Here is a 20,260-nt window from a genome sequence, read left to right as displayed (position 1 = left end):
TAACTTATATAATGCCACAAATCATATATCCAAACACAAAATCAACTGTCCACAATAGAAATGGGTCTTTATTATGAAAAAAATGCAAAATGTTTTGCGAGGCTGTGTTTTTTAAATCCAGTTGAGATATTATACATGTGTTCATCTCTTTTATCCTTTTGGGGTATTGAGAAATATAAAAAACAGGCCATAAAGGCTATAAAGTATGGACACTCAGTCAAAAGGAATCCAAATGGATCTATTATATGCAAACCTTTGTACCTAAAGGCTTAAATGTTGATTTTGATGTCAACTGCTTCCTGGGGATTATTAGGTTGGGTACTCTTTGTTTCCCATACACATTTTATACAGGAGTGCATGTTCCTTTAACACATTCAATAGATTCAGTAGTAATCAATATGGAGTGTATGGCCACACTGCAGTACGGAGCGGCTCACAGCAGGGGTCCAGCGTGTCCCTGTTCACCATTTCAGCCGCTCTGGAGATGTGTGAACCAGCTCCATAGAGAACTGGTCACAATCTCCTGACATGCTTGGATGTGGAGAAACCCGCATCCAATTCGCACTAGTGTGAACCCAGCCTAAATGGACACATCATATGCGTGAGGTGGAACATGTTTTATTAGTTTCATGCTTGGAAAGTTCAGGGGGGGGTGCCTCTACAGTTACACACCAATTAGATATACAGTAAGGTAGTATTACATATCATAGGAGCGCCTTATATAGTCTGTGTTTTAATTTCCAGCTACACATGCGGCAGTATATATTTTGGTATATATAAATAAGACAGAAGATAACATTTCTAGAGTATTAAGTTATGTTTTAATTACTGTTTTTTTATCTGCATTTTAGTTATGTATTTTTAAGTATTTTAACATTTATTGGAAAGGCTTCAGTAATATGGTGACCATTTGTCTATATCCTTTGGCAATGTCTTTTTGTATCAGGCATACTGTAATATGGCTGTTTGTATGGAATTGTCTTTGGTCTTTAACAAAAGAATGGCCAGAACTGCATCCAGGCCAAACATATACCACATATTAATAGCAGCATGATCTGATTGGCTTGTTATCACCCGAGGAAGTCAGGTGACTCTGTGATGATATGTGTAGGGATAAGCCTATGACCTCACACTGCAAACATGAAGTGGGCTGGCATCTTGCGTGAGCCATTTATTGTACTTGTATGTATTCTGATGTGCTCCAGCAAATGTGCACTTTTTCCGTTGTTTTTAATCTTGGGCTTTATTTTTAATGAAAAAAAATCTGAAGAGCACTATATACACTATATGCTTCTATTTTTGAGCTTCCTATGTACAAACACTGAAGCATTTCTGTGGATATAGATAGATTGAATGACATCCATATACAGTAGAGGAGAACAACACTACTGGTACAGCATACCCTGTTTAAAGGGAAAGTGCATGAAACCTGATTTCAAAGCATTGAAAGCATGAGAGCTTTGGAATGTTGGTGATTCGTTTTGCACAATACAAGTTGAAGTGATGCACAAAAACGTTGCAGAGAGTACATTATTTATGGCACAAGTAGAAGAAAATGATAATGGATGCACACAGCGCAGCATATATTACTTTTCTAATGTCTAACCTGTTTCAGCAGCATATACATACTTTATTTGTTAGCACAGAACTGTAGAGAAGAGTCAGATTTAGATCTCGATCACCCATCTCATCAAGTAGTACTGGGCCCGAAGCACCTAATGAAGGAAAATACTAATTAATATTTAGGTGCCAAGAGATAAAACTACAGTGCAATGAGTAGATAAACACTATTATGGCTGTTCAGTATTGATATCATATACCAGCTGGTAACCAAGAGTTTGTTTTTTCTTGGGAGGGGTTAGAGCACTGATTAGAGCACAAAGTTTAGAGCACCGTTTAGCTTACAAAGCCACAGAATGTGTATGGTTGTTAGGAAAGGCATCCATTATTTTACAATATTTACAGTAACTACATGTACTGTAATATAGCCTGAGCCTAGGTTCACACTGATGCGATGTGGGAAACAGAGCGATCACAGATTCCCACATTGCATCTCTCCCGCAAGCAGTTCACACTGCCTTCTGCAAACCGCTGCGGGTGTCAATACATTGTAATGACACCCCAGAGCAGTTCACAGATCACAGTGCGAACTATGAACTCGCAAAGGAATCGAATCACATAGGTGAGAGCATCCATGCAATCTGATTTCAGTGCAGGGGAAAAGAGTCCCTGCACTTTTTTTCCTGCGAATTTAATGTGAGTTCAGCCATACAACTTGTTCTTGCCAAATTTCCTATACAGATGCAGCCATATGAGTGCTCTCTTTTGTATTTAATGTAGAGAGCTCTTAAGCTGAATAAACTAAGATAGATGAAGTAAACCAACACAGAGATCTCTTAGTGCAAGATGCTAAGGATAAGGCAGAACACCGCATTGCTCAACTGCAGGAGACCAGATCTCGTAAATTCACATTATCTAAGCTTACAACACATTCTTCTAGATTCTCTCGCTTCAGAAGCTCAACATTAAATTACAAGTTTATAGAGGCTCATGCAAGTCTGGAATCTCGCCAAGCAGAGACAGAATCACTAATAAAGATTCTGCAAATGGAAAGGGAGGAAGCAGTTATGATAATAAGGCTGAAGGTCCTTGAACAAGCAATAGGAGAAAGTACTAAATTGGGCTGTTCTATTCCAGCTGAACTGGAAGCTCCAGTTGAACGCACCAGTGAATATGTGCCAAGGCATAATGTTTGCAATGACATAGAATTATATCCTGTACCTCCTACTAACAATACTGTTCGGACTCTCAACACGGAGACCTCCAACCTGCACAAGCCTGAGCATCTTCAATAATATATATGTATGCAGGGATAGATGCCACTGCCTTATCATCTGGGGAGCAACCTCCAGTGTTGACTAGCAGTTTCAGATATAAGTCCTAATTGGACTGCTTGGTGATGTGGGCTAGAATGATACATACTCCTGCCTCCAAAAAAGTGTATGTGTATTGGGAGCTACCTATGTATGAAAGGTCGTCCCCTAATGATTATATATAAATATATATATATATATATATATATATATATATATATATATATAAAACCACCAGAAATTGTTGTGATAACAAAAAAAGGTATCATTAAGTTGTGTAAGTTGTTTCAACCAAAGAACATGTTTTCCCCACCTATATACACATGTGTTTATTACATTAAAGGTGTTTAAGTAGTATAAGAATCATACAAATTCCACTTGAGCTGGAGTTTCATGTGAATTCATCAGAAAAAATATATAATAAAAATAATAGTAAATAAAAATCTCTTGTGAGGACCAATCTTGAATCATAATACAGGTATTTTAGTTCAATCTATAATGCTAGTTGCACATGGTCCAATGTGCAAAATACTGTGCAAGCAACATAAGGTGACATTTTTGCTTCCCTTCAGTTCCCCACTCACCAGATTTCCATACCCCTGCAGGGGTAAACCGCATAAAGTGGGGGCCTTAATCTGGGGCCATCTTCCTCCTTGTTAGATCCTACCTTTAGAGTGTCCCGAATCTATGTTCCTACTAATGATAAACAGTGGTGAACTTATCTGCCAGTTCCTGGATGATCGCTTTTTTTTCTTGGCGTTTCAAGCCCTTGTGGTATCCTCATATAAAATAGAAGAGACGGGTACTAATAGTGAAGTTTTGTAAAAATATTTTTAAATTGTATTGGATAAAAGCAATGCAACAAAGCCAGCGTGCTTTACATAAAGACCAGTCCATCCAGTTCAAGTGAGTATCTACAATTGTCCCTATCCCTGTACATTACACACTCACATCGGTCCTTACCCTCAAGGAGCCCACAATCCAAGGTCCCCATTCATATACTAGGGCCAATTTGAGACAGAAGCCAATTAACCTACCTGCATGCCTTTGGAGTGTGGGAGGAAACCGGAGTACCCGGAGGAAACCCACGCAGGCACAGAGAGAACATGCAAACTTCAGGCAGGTAGTGTCGTGGTTGGGATTCAAACCTGTGACCCTTTTTACTGCTAGGTGAGAGTGCTAACCACTACACCACTGTGCCGCCAGCTGTTCCACCGGTCCAAACACCGAAAAGTGACGTGGGTGCGTACCAGGCTCCAGCTTGCGCGTTTCGCTATAGGACGTCATCTGAGGTGGTGCCATCTTGGTACACCACATGTCTTATATACTGGATGGGTGTGCAGGATTCACCCCTGCAATCAAGTGGCGGGGCTAATATAGTGATAATCATCATGTGTGGTTAGTAACATACTGCTGAAACAGGTGGATGGTGTCCTACATGCAATCCTATGAGTCACCATTCAACACCCCCAGTGGCCGAGCTAAGTATTGCTTCTTAATCATCCCCATGTAGTCCTATGAGTTACTATTCGCTCTCCTGTGGTCAAATATGGTGACGCTATCTGCACATCCACCCAGCATTACACAACCCAGATATTACATAGTAAAATAAAATACACAAAAAACACATACAATTACAAATGAAACCATGTTGAGGCTTATATTAATATATTCGTCAGAGGGAATAGAGTTACCACATTAATACATACCAAGGTATATGTATGTGTGTGTATGTGACTTCCAGAGGGATTCTAAAAGTTCTAAATTTCTTTCCAGATGGCTCTATATCAGGTTCTTGTAAACAGAAATGGCCCTTAATGGCCATAGTTTCTTTATGGGCATGCTATGAATAGAAATGTAATTGGTGTACAGTTGTAGACATGATCTTTATTTTATTGTTATGACATAGGTTTCCCCCGACCCAGAGTAAAATCCGGTATAATCCTGTCAGGGCTGAAATCAGCCCTTCCTTCTCTGAGCTGGCTGCTCACCTGTTGGTTAATTGCCAGGTCTTATCTCTCCACAGTCACTCAGCTGTTGATATCCTGCTTGTCAGTCCTGCCTACTTAAGCCGTCCAGTCCAGAGGAGCTCCACCTTCGCCTTGGTCAACATCACAGAAACTGAGACGCTCTTCTGCGATCCTGTTTAAGAGTCGCTTTGCTGACATCCCTTCTGTCTCAACGTCCTACCTCTGAGAGCGCTTTGCATTCTTGTGGCTACTTTTCCAAGAAATTGTCACTTGCGGAGTGCAATTACAAGATTGGTGACAGAGAGCTGTTGGTGATCATTTTAGCCCTGAAAGAATGGAGACATCTCCTCGAATGTACCACTGTGCCGGTTCTCATTCTTACTGACCATAAGAATCTCACATTCTTGTCTGAGGCTAAACGCCTCTCTCCCAGAAGGGCGTGATGGGTTATTTTCTTGTCAAGTTTCAATTACATTGTCTCATTCTTACCCGGCACTAAGAATTTAAGGGCTGGCACCTTATCACAACAATTTTCCTCCACTTCCAAGTTCAAGTTGGAGTCATTTCCGGATCCTGTGATTCCTCCTGATCGTATTCTGACTATGGTTCGCATCAGTCTCACATCTCCTTTGTGTGACAAAATTCTTGTTGCTCAGGGCCATGCTCCTCCCTAGAAACTTTGTGACCGCTGCTTTGTCCCAGAGAGTCTCTGTACTACCGTGCTCCAGACCTACCATTTTCCAAAGGCTGCTGGCCACTCTGGGAAGAATCAACTCCTTTGGGCCATTTCCCAATTCAATTCTGGTGGCCCAGTCTACGTGCTGATGTAACGGCCTTCGTAGATGGCTGCTCCGTGTATTCGGAGTAAGACTACAAGACAACTTCCTGTGGGCCCCCTACAACTCATACCCAATCGAGAGAGGCCCTGGACCTACCTGTCTATGGATTTCATTGTGGAGTAACTTCCAGGGCAACACAGTTATCCTTATGGTGGTGAAAGATGTGTCATTGTATTCCACTTAAGAAGTTGCCCACTTCTAAGGAACTGACTTCCATTTTTGCTTGGGAGATCTATCTCTTACATGGGCTACCCAAGGTGATTGTCTTGGACAGGGGTAGTCAGTTTGTGTCCCAGTTCTGGCGAGCCTTTTGTGCACAGTTGGGAATTCAGCTTGCTTTCTCCTCTGCGTATCACCCGCAGTCTAATGGGGCCACAGAACGAGCCAATCAGTCCTTAGAACAATTCCTACGTTTCTATATTTCATAACAACTGGTCTTAGCATGGGCAGAGTTTGTTCACAACAGTGCCATGAATGATGCTTCCGAATTGTCCCCGTTTATGGCGAATTATGGTTTTCAATCTTCCATGTTGCCTGAGTCATTTGTTCTGCAGAGTATTTCTGCATTAGCGGAGCATCTCCGTGGTCTTCGTTCCACTTGAGCACAAGTCTAGGAGGCTTACGACATGCTAATGATAGGTACAGACTCCATGCTGACCGCAGACGCCTGCCTGCTCCTTCCTACCAGGTTGGGGACAGGGTCTGGCTGTCATCTCGCAACTTCCAACTTCATGTTCCCTCACTGAAGTTCGCACCTCGGTTTATTGAGCCTTTCCATATTCTTTTCAGGATTAACTCAGTGGCTTACGCATTAGACCTTCCTTCTAATATGCGTATTTTGAATGTATTTCATGTCTCCTTATTAAAACTTTTGGTCTTCAAACGCTTTTCTACGTCGGTGCCACGTCCTCACCCTTTACAGCAGGGGTGCCCAATCAGTGGCCCGGGGGCCACACGTGGCCCGCGACCCCCTGCTCTGGGATGGAATAAAATAGAATACTGTTATTAAAGGAAGGTTTATTACTAAAATCACAGTGTATATTTGGGCATTTCTGTTCTGCAGTAGTTACTGGGCTGCTTTCTAACTGATCCACAGGTGCAGAGAAGTGCACCTGTGGGTTACCTGCACTGAGCCATAGACTTCTATTACCTGCAAGCTTGGTGTGCTTTCTGAAAGTGCAAAGTGCAGATAACCTGCAGGAAAGCCATAGGTGAACTGTGCTGAACCCGTGATATGGGTAAACAACAATACATCAGTGTGAATGCAACCTTAGGCCCCATTCACATGGTCAGTCCAACCCAATCAGACCCTCCATTCACCTCTAAGGAGTGGAAGATGTGTCCGTTTACAAACGCCTATCTCCAATCCAATCCGCCATCCACCCGCTCCGCTCATTGTGGCCCGCGACCGGGTTGCCAAGCCGCTTAAGTGGCCCTTGCTCTTCAAAAGGTTGGGCACCCCTGCTGTACAGGTTGAGAACCATGAGGAGTATGAAGTACAGTCCATTGTTGACTCTTGTAGGTTCCATGGGTGCATACAGTACCTGGTGCCTTGTATAGAGTACGGTCCAGAGGAATGCTGTTGGGTCTCATCCTCAGACGTACATGCCCTGGTCTTCCTCTATGATTTCCATAGATGTTTTCCCCTCAAGCCTGGTGGTCCTCCAAGGGGGAGGGGTCGTTGAGGAGGGGGTACCATCAGGGCTGTGCTCAACTCTTCCTTCTATGAGCTGGCTGCTCAGCTGTCAGCTAATTGCCTGCTCCTATCTCCCCACAGTTACTCAGCTGTTGATGATATCCTGCTCGTCAGTCATGCCTAATTAAGCCGTCCAGTCCAGAGGAGCTCTGCCTTCGCCTTGGTCAACATCACAGAAACTAAAACGCTCTCCTATGATCCTGTTCAAGACTTGCTTTGCTGACATCCCTTCTGGCTCCAGATCCTGCTTGCTGCTCCACTACATTGATCCCTGCCTTCTGGCTTGGCTATGTTTTGACTATGTTTGTTCTTTTTACTTTTATTATTAAACAAGTGTGGTTTAACTGTACTTCTGTCTCGGCCTGATTTCATGGTTTCTGACAAATCCATAAACAAACCTGTACCCATGTTGACTACCATACACGTCAACTGTTGATCAAATTCCAACTGGCCCAGAAAATTTGGTCTGGGCCTATTGGGATTATGTGGTGTGGATGCCATATGAGGGAACCTAATTTATTACTAATATAAAAGGTCTATGGTGCAAGGCCAAAAAGCCATAAAAACCTAGAGATAAACCCCAGTTGGAGATACCATTTAAAAATGAGGGGGTCCAGTGCTAATTCCCCCTGGCTCACTCCAGTCTGGTGAGATCAGCAGTTGAATATGAAGCAATTGAGGTCAATATCCAGGTTTAGGCCCCCAGGTGCTAGGGAACCTACCCTCAGAGGCGGCTCTAGGCTTTGTGAGGCCTTAGGCATAACCTAGACGTGAGGCCCCACTCACCTCTAAAATGGGGAAAAAAATAATTGAAGCAATAAAAATTAATTGCATATATTAAGAGTACTGATGTCAGTGTGCTCTATCACACCCAGTGGCATACTAACTAGGGGGCGGGGGGTGCGGTCCGCCCCAGGTGCCACACATTAGGGGGGTGTCAGGCGGCTCCCCTGTATGAAACAGTGAGAGTGGGGCAGGCTTGGTAGTGCAGCTGATGTGACATGCTGAGTAGGGACAGGCAGACAGACCCATTGTCACAAAGCTCTCACTCTCTGTTAAATTATAACAGCCCAGTGAGTGAGTACTTCCCCCCTCCCTCCACAGAGATGGAAGAGTCTGCATTGGCTCTGCCCCCTCTCTCCCGTGCGTGTCCCATCCATGCTCCGTGCAGCCCGTGTGCTGAGCTGTGCTGCGTCTGAAAGGAATATGGGTGCAGGGACATTTAAACAGTGTGAGCAAGAACATCCAAGTAAGTTATCAGCACTGTCCCTGTGTCCAGACACTGCCCTCTCTCTCCCAAATCTCATTCACTCCCCCTCTTTCCTCTGTTGTCCTACAGAGTCTTTCCATCATGTTCCCATCATGTTCCTTTACCAGGGTTTACACTAGTGTGTTCATAGACATTGCATGTGATTTACACCGAATTGCTGTGCAAATCACATGCAATGTCTGTGCGATGCAAATTCAGCCATACAAACTGTACGGCTGAAATCGCATTTGCACCAAAATGGTGAGGGACCCTTTTTTTGGTCTGCACTGGAATTGGATTGGATGGGTGTTTACACCTATGCAATCCGATTCTTGCGCCATTTTACAGTTTTCACTGCGATTTGCAAACCGATCTGGGGATGTCATTAATTTTACATTGACACCCGTAGCAGCTTGCAAAGGGCAGCAAGCAACATGCAATGCAGGAATCTGCACTGGAATCTCATCAATTCCTGCATCACATATATGTGAACCAGAACTCCGGTAGGTTCACACTGATGCGCTGTGGTTCAGTTGCCTACATTTTCACTACAGTCCCACAGACTATTAGGTTACACATTTTTGCACCATTTGCACCATTTTCTGAAAGCGCACCAAATGTCCTCTATACTGAATCTTTCAGAAAACACAGTAAAATTACCCAAGCTTATAAATGTCTGTGGGACTGCAGCTAAAAATGAGGATTATATGCAGAAAAATTGCATATACCCTAGCACTGCGACAAACTCCAGGACACCAGTGTGAACCCAAAGGCTTCAGGGCGCTGTGTAATGTAAAGGGGTCCAGGAGGTTCAGAGGGTTTTGTAATGTAAAGGTGTCCTGAGGTGCATAGTGCTATGTAATGTAAAGGGGTCCAGAGGTGCAGGGGGCTGTGTAATGTAAAGGGGTCCACAGGTGCAGGGGACTGTGTAATGTAAAGGGATCCACAGGTGCAGGGGGCTGTGTAATGTAAAGGGGTCCACAGGTGCAGGGGGCTGTGTAATGTAAAGGGGTCCACAGGTGCAGGGGGCTGTGTAATGTAAAGGGGTCAAGGAGGTGCAGAGGGTTTTGTAATGTAAAGGTGTCCTGAGATGCAGGGTGTTGTGTAATGTAAAGGGGTCTATAGGTGCAGGGTGCTGTGTAATGTAAAGGGGCCCTGAGGTTCAGGGGGTTGTGCAATGTAAAGGGGTCTAGAGGTACAGGGGGTTGTGTAATGTAAAGGGGTCTAGAGGTGCAGGGGGTTGTGTAATGTAAAGGGGTCTAGAGGTGCAGGGGGTTGTGTAATGTAAAGAGGTCCAGAGGTTCACCGGTTTTGTAATGTAAAGAGGTCCAGAGGTGTGTAATGTAAAGGGATCCAGAGCTGCGGGGGGCTGTGCAATGTAAAGGAGTCCACTTGTGGAGAGGGGGTACAAAGTAGTGACGAAGAGATATTGGGGGATGCAGAGGTATGCAGGGGACACAGTGCGGTGTTTTTACATTTTAAAGTGAGGGGGGGTGCCAGATATAGGAGTCGCCCCGGGTGCCGAATGCTCTAGGTACGCCCCTGATCACACCAGCGCTGAGCGCACACTGACACCAGCGCTGAGCGCACACTGACACCAGCACTGAGCGCACACTGACACCAGCACTGAGAGCACACTGACACCAGGGCTCTTAATATATGCAATTAATTTGAATTAATACTTAGTACTGTGCGCTGTTGTCAGTGCTCTCAACTCCCCATTCACATGTATCCCTCCAATCACATGTACCACCCTAGTCATATATACCGCACCCCCAGTCACACGTACCACCCCCCAGTCACATGTACCACCCCCCCAGTCACATGTACCGCACCCCTCAGTCACATGTAATGCACCCCTCAGTCACATGTACCATCCTAGTCATATATACCACCCCCCCCAGTCACATGTACCGCACCCCCCAGTCACATGTACCGCACCCCCCAGTCACATGTACCACCCTAGTCATATATACAACCCCCCCAGTCACATGTACCACACCCCCAGTCACATGTATCGCACCCCCCAGTCATATGTACCGCACCCCCCCAATCACATGTACCGCACCCCCCAGTCACATGTACCACCCTAGTCATATATACCACCCCCCTAGTCACATGTACCACCCTAGTCACATGTACCGCACCCCCAGTCACATGTACCGCACCCCCCAGTCACATGTACCACCCCCCCAGTCACATGTACCCCCCCAGTCATATATACCACCCCCCAGTCACATGTACCACCCCCTCAGTCACATGTACCACCCCCCAGTCACATGTACCACCCTAGTCATATATACCACCCCCTCAGTCACATGCACCCCTCCAGTCACATCCACCCCCCCCCCGCCCATGTATCTCACACATAGCAAGGCTCTGTCCCCTCACAGCTCAGTCAGTAGGCTGCAAACAGCGTACTGGAATTGGCTCCGCCTCCACCACGGAAGCCCCGCCCTGGAAGGAGGGTGGACTCTGCAATCCTGTGCTGAGGTGCTAGCTGTGCCCTTGCAAGATATTGGCTGAATGGAGGGACATGATTTGCTGGCAGGGCAGGGTGTTCCAGGGAGGCAGGGCAGTTGACGGTCTGTGTGTGTGTGTGTGTCTGCCAGTGTTCTGACAGGAGTTTTCTTGACAGGATTGGAGACTGGGCAGTGCCCTGGTGGGGCAGGGTGTTTCTGAGCAGAGAGGAGGCAGACTGACTGGACTGTACTCTGAACAAGGCGGCACAAACCTCTGCTGATTGGACCTTGGACTGATGTATGAGGATAGCCAAAGGAGGCTCTTTAGGCAAAGTAGGAGGTCCGTGAGGTCCCTGGGAGGGCGAGGCCTTAGGCCACCGCCTACTTTGCCTAATTAGAGAGCTGCCTCTGCCCAACCTGTGTATCCACTTTGTTTTGTTTTGTGAGACTTGAGTTTTTTTTGTTACCTTCCCTGCAGTAATCCCTTATCTGTTCCATTCTTTAAAAAATCAGGCCAGTAGGGTCCTTATGGTGTACTTCTTTAAAATGTCAGGAAAGATTATTTCTTTTTTCCACAGGTTGCTTTTTACTTACTCGGCATGGAAGACTATTTTGACACCTGAGAAACCCCTTCATTCCTGAAAAAGAGTTTGACAGTTTTTGGGAGATCAATCACATTATGGACTAAGTGATTCCTCAAGGACAGGATTCTCCTGTACTCAAATCTGGGCTTTTTCTTAAGGATACGTTCAGTAGATTGGTATTGGGTGTTAAAGCTGGTAATGACAGACACATCCATATGGGTCTCTACTTTCTTCTGTTTCTTTGCCAATATTATATCTCTATTGGTTTGCATTATTTCCATTTTCAGTTTGATCAGGTTCTTTTTTTTTTTTGGTAACATTTCTCCTCAAATGTTTTATTTAGAATATTGGCTTGTGCATACCAACGGTGCGACAGTTTCTCCTTAGTCTTAACAGCTGCCCCTTGGGGATATTCCTCTTCCATTTAGGATGGTGGCAGCTGGATGTTGGTATGTATCCGTTCCGATCTGTTGACTTAAATGTTTTTGTGTACAGTTCATTTCTATTGTTGAAGATCTGTAGGTCCAGATAGTTGATCTGCTGGTGGTCCCATTTCCCAGTGAAGTAAATCCCATATTCATTATGATTTATTGTTCCCTTTCTTTAACCTTGTACTATTTTTGGTCCCTTTCTGTAACCTTGTACTATTTTTGGTTGGCAAAGGGGAGTAGTGAGTTCTTAATATCTATGATGTTCATTTCTACTCTTAATTAAAATTTTCTTCTCTTTACTATATTTTGTAACAGATCATTTTCACATTTATTAAAGAAAGAATACCAATCTTCCATAAGTGAAGTATCTTCAATGCTATCATTGGGGTGTATATCCCACCTTAATCTCTGAGGCGTCATCTTTTCACTGATGTATATCTCCAGGGTGGCTATATCCCACCACACCCTTAATTGCTTCTCCATAGTATGTTTTAGTTGTTTAAATAGACCATTCATATCTTGTCTACTATTGACCTGTTCCTGGCTGAAAATCCCTCCTATATCAATATTCCTGCTAGTCATGTACCCAAATATATCCATAGCTGCAGTAGAAGTCACACCCTAAGGTGCGCAAGAGAATAATAGTTAATGGATACCGCGCTTAGATAGGGCTAGGCTGCTGCCTCCCCTATATGCTCACTCCTGCAGCACCAGAAGAATTTGTGTATATGTATGTAGGGATAGATAGCGCTGCCTTATTATCTGGGGAGCAACCCCCAGTGTTGACTAGCAGTTTCAGATATAAGTCCTAATTGGACTGCTTGATGATGTGGGCTAGGATGATGCATACTCCTACATCCCCTTTGGGAAGTGACCTGCAAAAAGGGGTAAGTGTTTTGGGAGCTTCCTATGTATGAAAGGTTGACCCATAATGTTTGAAAGAAACAATATAGTGCTTAAGAGCTAAAAAATCATTATCATGTCATAATCGATATTTAAAATTGTCTGGACCCCAGTGCAGCTGTTAGCCTCTGGAGATCGGTAAACAGCAAAATTATGCAAAAAAACAGTGCTCAATGGCACCAGAAAATAAAGGAACGATTATAAATGATATGTGTAATCAAGTTCATTTAACTGGATGCACACTAAAATAAAATTAAAAAAGTCACACTTTTAATTTTTATAAGTCAATATATATATCCAAAATGGAGGATATGGAAAACAGGCCATGAAGGAACAATGTGAGAATAGTAGGACTTCCTGCGCAGTGTGAGGGCTCTAATCCTACAGGGTTCATAGAAAGAAGGCTTCAGAAAAAAATAGAAATCTTTGGAAAATAACTGCTTTCACCTTTGTTTTTATTATAGAGAGAGCTCATAGGATCCCCTATAGGGCATCAATGGCAGGAGGTCAGCCTAGGCCCTTTATAAAAAAAAAGCATTTTAACTAGAAAGATAAAGAAGAGTCTCAATATACCCAGATTCCTCACCAGAATTACAGAATAAGAGAGCCAGGTTTGTGGAGATTAAGAAGAGATTCCAGCAATTAAAAATTACATTTGTCATGCTGTACCCAGCGTGGCTGCATATAGCAGTATTCAGTGAAGTACTTTTTTTCCAAACTACAAATGAAGCGCTGGCGTGGTTGGAAAAGAATGAAGTAAAACTGCAGACCAAATATGAGGATTACATTTAAAGTTTTGATCTAAAATAATACCTTTTCCTTATTCTAAGTAGGAGCGGGAGCAGGAAACTACTAATTTTATTATACATTCTTTTTTTCTTTTCTTTTTTTTGAGAAGAGAAGATCGGGAAGGAGGGTTTTTTTTTCCTTTCTCCTTTACAGTTTTGTCACAAATGATGTTGGTTTTTGCTGGATTTTTTGAAGATTGTGGGAAGAGGGAAGAGGGTGGGCAGGATAGGGGAAATATGGATCTCACAGATTAGGTATGAAGGCCACTCTAAATGCCTCTGGTGTGGGCCAGGAGTGGGAGATGAGAGGTTTTTTTTTATTTTATTTTATTTATTTATTTATTTTTATACAAATTTTCTGTAAAGCCAAGTATTGACTTGGCGAGGAGAATGAAGGCCCCCTTTTCATGTTTGTTTCAGTGTTGTGGTATGGATGTATACGATATACAAGAGCACTACAAGGTAAAAAAGAACGCATATGTAAGCACGTCACTGACACATATGTATAAGGTATAAGAAAACATAGGAGATGTTTGTTACGTATAAGGAAAGAAAACACGATTAGGTGTTTACATTAGGGGTGCGCATCTTCACTGGTCTCGCGATTCAATTCGATTACGATTATCTGGTCAACGATTCGATTCAATTCGATTCCGCGATGCATCACGATTACTGATGACCTCCCACTTCCGCTTGGGCCACCTAAGCGGCCCTTCCTCTCTGCAATCTTCGGGGACACATCACAGGTCCCAGAAGATTGCCAGGCTGTGCAGGACAGCACAGTGAGACATGCGCACCCGGCTGTGAAGTTGCAACATGTCACACCTGGCTGCCTACAGTAGTATTGCCAGAGTCGTGGACAGGCAGGGGAGAGAATGGAGGGTTCGGGTGGCCGCATCGCTGGATTGTGGGACAGGTGAGTGTCTTTTTATTAAAAGTCAGAAGACTTAGATACACTTTTTTTGTAGTTGCTGACTTTTAATAAACAATAAATTTACTGGAACTCTGCTTTGAATTGAAAAAAACCTCACTCCCTTAAAAAGTGCACTAATCTGGTGCAATACAGGGTACAGGCATGCACACATACTGCTGCTGGGAGGTCAGGAGAGATTACAAGCCACAGCTGACAAATAGCCCTGTGAAGTTCCCTGTACTGTCTCGGTGCTGACAGTTCACTGGCTTCCCTGTTTGTACCTTCCAGCACACTAGGAGTTAACACGGAAATGTGCAAACGGTGAAGCCAGCTAACTGTCAGCACAGAGAGTGTACAAGGTGTAAGTAGAGTACAAAACACATATGTACATTCACATCACACAACTTCATTGATACCTTTTTGTATGATTTTTAGTTATGGTTTTGCTCATCACACTGCCCCATTCATGCAATGCATGGCATCATGGCTGCATGCAATGCAGCCATGATGCCATGCATTGCATGTGTGGGGCAGTGATGACGATGAGCAAAACCATAAATCATACAAAGAAATCAATGACGTTGTAATGTGAATCAAATCAATCACTATAAGACCTACAAACCATAATTGATTAAATAGCATGGTCACTTTAATGTTTAATGTTTAGGTCCACCATCATCATTATTTAAAATGACTACAGTCATAATTTGGCATTTTTTTCACTGCAGTAAAGTCCACATGAATGGTGGTGCATCAGGTACATTTTATATATATATATATATATATATATATATATATATATATATATATATATATATATATATATATATATACAGTTGAGCTAGTTAGTTATGTCAGGACAGTGAGTGAGTGTCTTAACTGTACTAGAAGTGTACCTGATGATGATGATTGATGATGATGCTGGCACTGCTAGACAGACACGGACGGTCTATCTCCTGCTGCCCACAGTAGCCTATGGGAGGACAGGATTCTTCTGGGTCTACTTGGCTTGGTAGCAAGACACTGTGAGCCGAGGAGGAAGGCTCTGGGGACCGGAACTCGTCGGAAGTCAGGGACACTAACTTGGCGCGCTGCTCCGGCTCCACGTTTCTGTCTCACACTCACAGCCAGCGCAGTGCGTACACATCGCGAAGCAGGGGGTGACGTCAGTGGGAGGCAAGAAGCGGGAAGAGCCGGCGCGTCTTACTCCCACGGCTCTTCAGCAGCTTTTGGCTCCGTTCGGTCTCAGTGGCGGGGCATAGCGCGGCGCGAGTGTGACGTCAGTGGAACATCAATTATTCCAGTCGTAGCATCGATGCCGCATCATATATGGCCGAATGGCGATGCATCGATGCTACGATTAATTTCAACAGCCCTAGTTTACATAATACATTTTTCATTTTTGGAAAAGAATATGCAAGCTAAATTTATGAACATATGCTCTTGGAATGTCAGGGGACTGGGAGATTTAACAAAGAGAAGGGCGGTCTTTTCCCCAATAGGGATGTACAATGCTGCGGTAGTCTGCCTGCAGAAAACACATTTAACCAGAGAAACAACTTATTATCTAAGACAGAGTGGTTTTAAAACCCAGTATCACTCTGTACACACTTCATACTCAAAATATAATGAGTAAATATGAGTAATGAGTAAAATATTGTGAGTATTTTAATTGGCTCTGGCTCTCCTGCAGACAGGCTGTCCTAGACGTGAAGGGTCGGTATATTTTTCTTTATTGTATTTTTGAAAATAAAGGATGTATCCTGTACATCCCGCCCCAGTTTAAAACCTGAAGTAATATTTAATTTCATAGCATTTATCTCCGATAAGCCTAATGTTCCAATATGAGTGGTGGGTGATTTTAATGGACTGGATGGGAAGATAGATAGATATCCAGTAAGATGGCCACAAGATCAAGCAACTGATGGAATATTATATAAATTATTAAATGAAGTACGATATATGGAGATTGGGGAACCCAGGAGAACAACAATACTCATGCTTTTCAAAGACATAATACACTCTCCAGAATCGATATGGCCTTAGGCAGTGAGGATATTATATTAACTGGTTCTGGACCAGCCACCACAGTTATACTGCAGCAGGTTGGTCCGGCTGCTCGAAGCGCCGTAGCTATATGTCACGCACATGGCCGGCGGGGAGGGGGGGCGCGCGTCCCCTGCCTACAGCCACCATCCAATTTGATCAGGAACCGATCAATCCCCAGGCCCAAGCCAATGATATCTAGCCTGGACCTGGTGATCGGTCCTGACAAATGAGATCCTTCCCCTGTCGTGTAACTGTAAACACTGACAGGTGAAGTGATGTCACCTCTCCTCGTGCCGGTCTTTTCCGTTCCAGACCGAGGAGAGTTAACATCAAAAAGTGAGTTGCACCAACACTACACTGACACCAGGTCATGTAGGCACACAATTCACCCCCGATCACCCCCCAGTTAACCCCTTCACCACCTGTCACTGTGTCACCCAGTACAGCATTCAGATTTTTTTTTGATTGCTGTGCTGGTGTCATTAGTTACAAAAATTCAGCGTTAGGGCAATTAGTATTAAGCCTAGATGGGTCTAGGGACCCCCCAACCCGCCAATAAAGGTTTAACCTCTTGATTATCCCCTGTCACCTGTGATCACTGTATAAGTGTCATGGGTGACGCAGTTTAGCTAGATTTTTTTTATAGCATCAGGGCACCCGCTGTATTTTACTCAATAAAGAGTTAACCCCCTAATCACCCGGCGGGTGATCAAAGTTTGGTTTTAGTGTCAGATAGGGTCTGCATCACCTCAGGCAGCGTCAGATCAATGCCAGTAGCGCTAATACCCCTTCACGCACCATACACCTCCCTTTAGTAGTATAGTGTCTGAACGGATTGATATCTGATCTGATCAGATCTATATTAGCGTCCCCGGCAGTTTAGGGTTTCCAAAAACGCAGTGTTAGCGGGATCAGCCCAGATACCTGCTAGCACCTGCATTTAGCCCCTCAGCCCAGCCCACCCAAGTGCAGTATCAATCAATCACTGTCACTTACAAAACACAACACACATAACTGCAGTATTTTTTTTCTTGTGAGTCTCACTACTGTACTAGTAAATTTAGAGACCAAAATGTCAAATCGAAGGTACAGTAGTGAAGAGGCCTACATGTTTCTGAGCACAACAGATAGTGAAGAGGAAGTCACTCATCTGTCAGATTCAGGCTCAGAATACGAACCTGAAGACAGCAGCGGCACCCTGACAGATAGCTCTGACGACAGAGTTATGGTCCCTGCCAAGGTCAGGCGTACCAGATCCCATTCTTCTTCTGCTGTCGTTGAGGTGCAAGAACCACAGGTCCCTCGTATTGAGCAGAGAGCCAGTACTAGCACCGCTTATACTTCTGGTGAACCGGCAAGCACCAGCAGCTTAGTACCTCCTGGTCGTACATCCGGCACTGCAGTATCACTTGGGGGCATGGCAAGTCCCATAAGTGCAGTTCAAGCTGGCGAGGTGGCAAACATGAGTAGTGTCCTGCAAACACGGGCCCATCCAGCCCATAGTGCCCTTCCTGCTGCATTCGCCAATCCTAATTGGAAGCCCATCACTTCTGCAGCACCCGTACTTCCCCCATTCACCAGCCAACCCAAAATTCAGGTGGAAACAGTTGATTTTACGTCACTTGATTTTTTTTCGCTGTTTTTCACCAAAGATCTCTATAGATCTATTGTGGACCAAAGCAATTTGTATGCTGGTAAATTCATCACCGCTAATCCCCAGCTGACCCTTGCCAGAGATTGGAAATCAATAGTCTGGAGTGGCACTATTTGTCATTTGTGTTCTACCGGCTTACTGATTCGGTTCAGGGTTTGTTAATTGGATGAAATTGCTGTACAGGGAGACTAGGGCAAAATTTAAAATAAATAATGAATGCTCAAAAACATTTCCGCTGATGCGGGGGACAAGGCAGGGGTGTCCTTTATCACCCCTACTCTTTGCACTGGCAATGAAACCATTATAGCCATCAGATCTTCAATAAAAATTCAAGGGTTTAAAAGAATATCAGGAGAGGAGAAAATTGGATTATATGCAGATGATATACTTTTATTTTTAGGGGGAACTCAATCTTTTGCAGCAATCCATTGCTGCAGCAAAGTGCAGCAATGGATGTTATAACTGAGTTTGGGCGTTTTTCAGTATTAAGCATAAATTGGGATAAAAATACTTTTACCAGTAGATCCTATGGAATCCCCCTTGTCTGTTGGGTTTCCACAGGCAGGGATAGTTAAAAAAAAAAAATACTTGGGAGTTTATATAACTAAGGACTCTAAGCAATATATAAGTAACAACCTAACCACACTTAGGCTGGGTTCACACTGCTGCGGGGGGAGATCCGGATGTGATTCGCACCGCAAATCACATCCGATCTCCGTAGCGATGCGAGTACAGCCATACAGATAGTATGGCTGAATTCGCATCGCTCCCACAGCAAACTCGCACGGGACCCTTTTTTTGGTCCGCAACAGAATCGGATCGCATGGGGGTTCACACCATGCGATCCGATTCCTGTGCGAGTCGGCAGATCGCACTGCGATATGCGGACGGATCTGGGGGTGTCATTAACATATCATTGACACTCCCAGCCGTCCGCATAGGGCAGTGTGAACTGCCGGCGGGAGTAATGCAATGCGGGAAAACGCCGCGGATTCACGGCGTTCCCGCATCGCAGCGGTGTAAACCCGGCCTTATAGAAAATTTTAAATTTTAAAATTTTAAATGTAAGGAAAGAGTGTGGCGTCAGTTACCTTTGTTGGTTGCAGGCAGGTGTAACCTGATAAAAATGATTTGGATGCCGCAATTAATATATATATCGCATAACTCGCCTCTTTGGATGGCAAAACAATGGTTTAGAAAGTAATGCCGCGTACACACGACCGGACTTTTCGAGGGACTAGGTCCGACAGACTTTTGACGGAGTTCTGACGGAGTTCTGACGGAGTTCTGACAGAGTTCTGACAGACTTTCCGAATGAACGGACTTGGTCACACACAATCACACCAAAGTCCGACGGATTCGAACATGATGACGTACGACCGGACTAGAATAAGGAAGTTCATAGCCAGTAGCCAATAGCTGCCCTCGCGTCGGTTTTTGTCCGTCAGACTAGCACACACGAGCAGATTTCTCGGTAGGAACTGGGTCCGACGGAGTTCCGGCGGAAAAATTTTGTTCAATTTCTAAAGTCTGTCGGATTTTTGCAAATCAAAAGTCCGCGGCAGCCCACACATGATCGAATGGTCTGCCGGAATTGTTCCGTCGGACCTTTGATGTTGAAAAGTCCGGTCGTGTGTACGTGGCAATAGAAGTAACTTTTTGAGAGTTAATATGGAAGATAAACTAAGCTAGGATAGGATTGACAGTGTTGCAGCAGCTGAAGGATTGTTAGCAGTGCCACACCCATGGAACTATTTTTTGGCATCACAAATGCAACATTTGAGGGGTTGTAATATTCTGGGAACAAATCATAACTCCTTAATAGAGGCCTTAGAAGCTGAATCTTTTT

At 44.2% G+C, this 20,260-nt stretch overlaps 1 protein-coding gene across 1 annotated transcript in view; it reads right to left on the bottom strand.

The window, feature by feature from the left end:
* Window positions 1-20,260, bottom strand: part of GUCY2C (guanylate cyclase 2C) — a 1,344,189-nt gene that overhangs the window by 946,293 nt on the left and 377,636 nt on the right. Inside the window, exon 9 of the mRNA XM_077452503.1 lies at window positions 1,630-1,715. Coding sequence (XP_077308629.1) covers window positions 1,630-1,715 — 86 coding nt within the window. The remainder of the gene's footprint in view (window positions 1-1,629; window positions 1,716-20,260) is intronic.

The sequence above is a fragment of the Lithobates pipiens genome, unplaced genomic scaffold (genome assembly GCF_037356315.1).
Source record: "Lithobates pipiens isolate NorthernLeopardFrog02 unplaced genomic scaffold, aLitPip1_a1.2 Scaffold_23, whole genome shotgun sequence".
NCBI lineage: Eukaryota > Metazoa > Chordata > Amphibia > Anura > Ranidae > Lithobates > Lithobates pipiens.
Note: the sequence above shows the minus strand (reverse complement) of the source record. Positions and strands in the feature narration are given on the sequence as shown.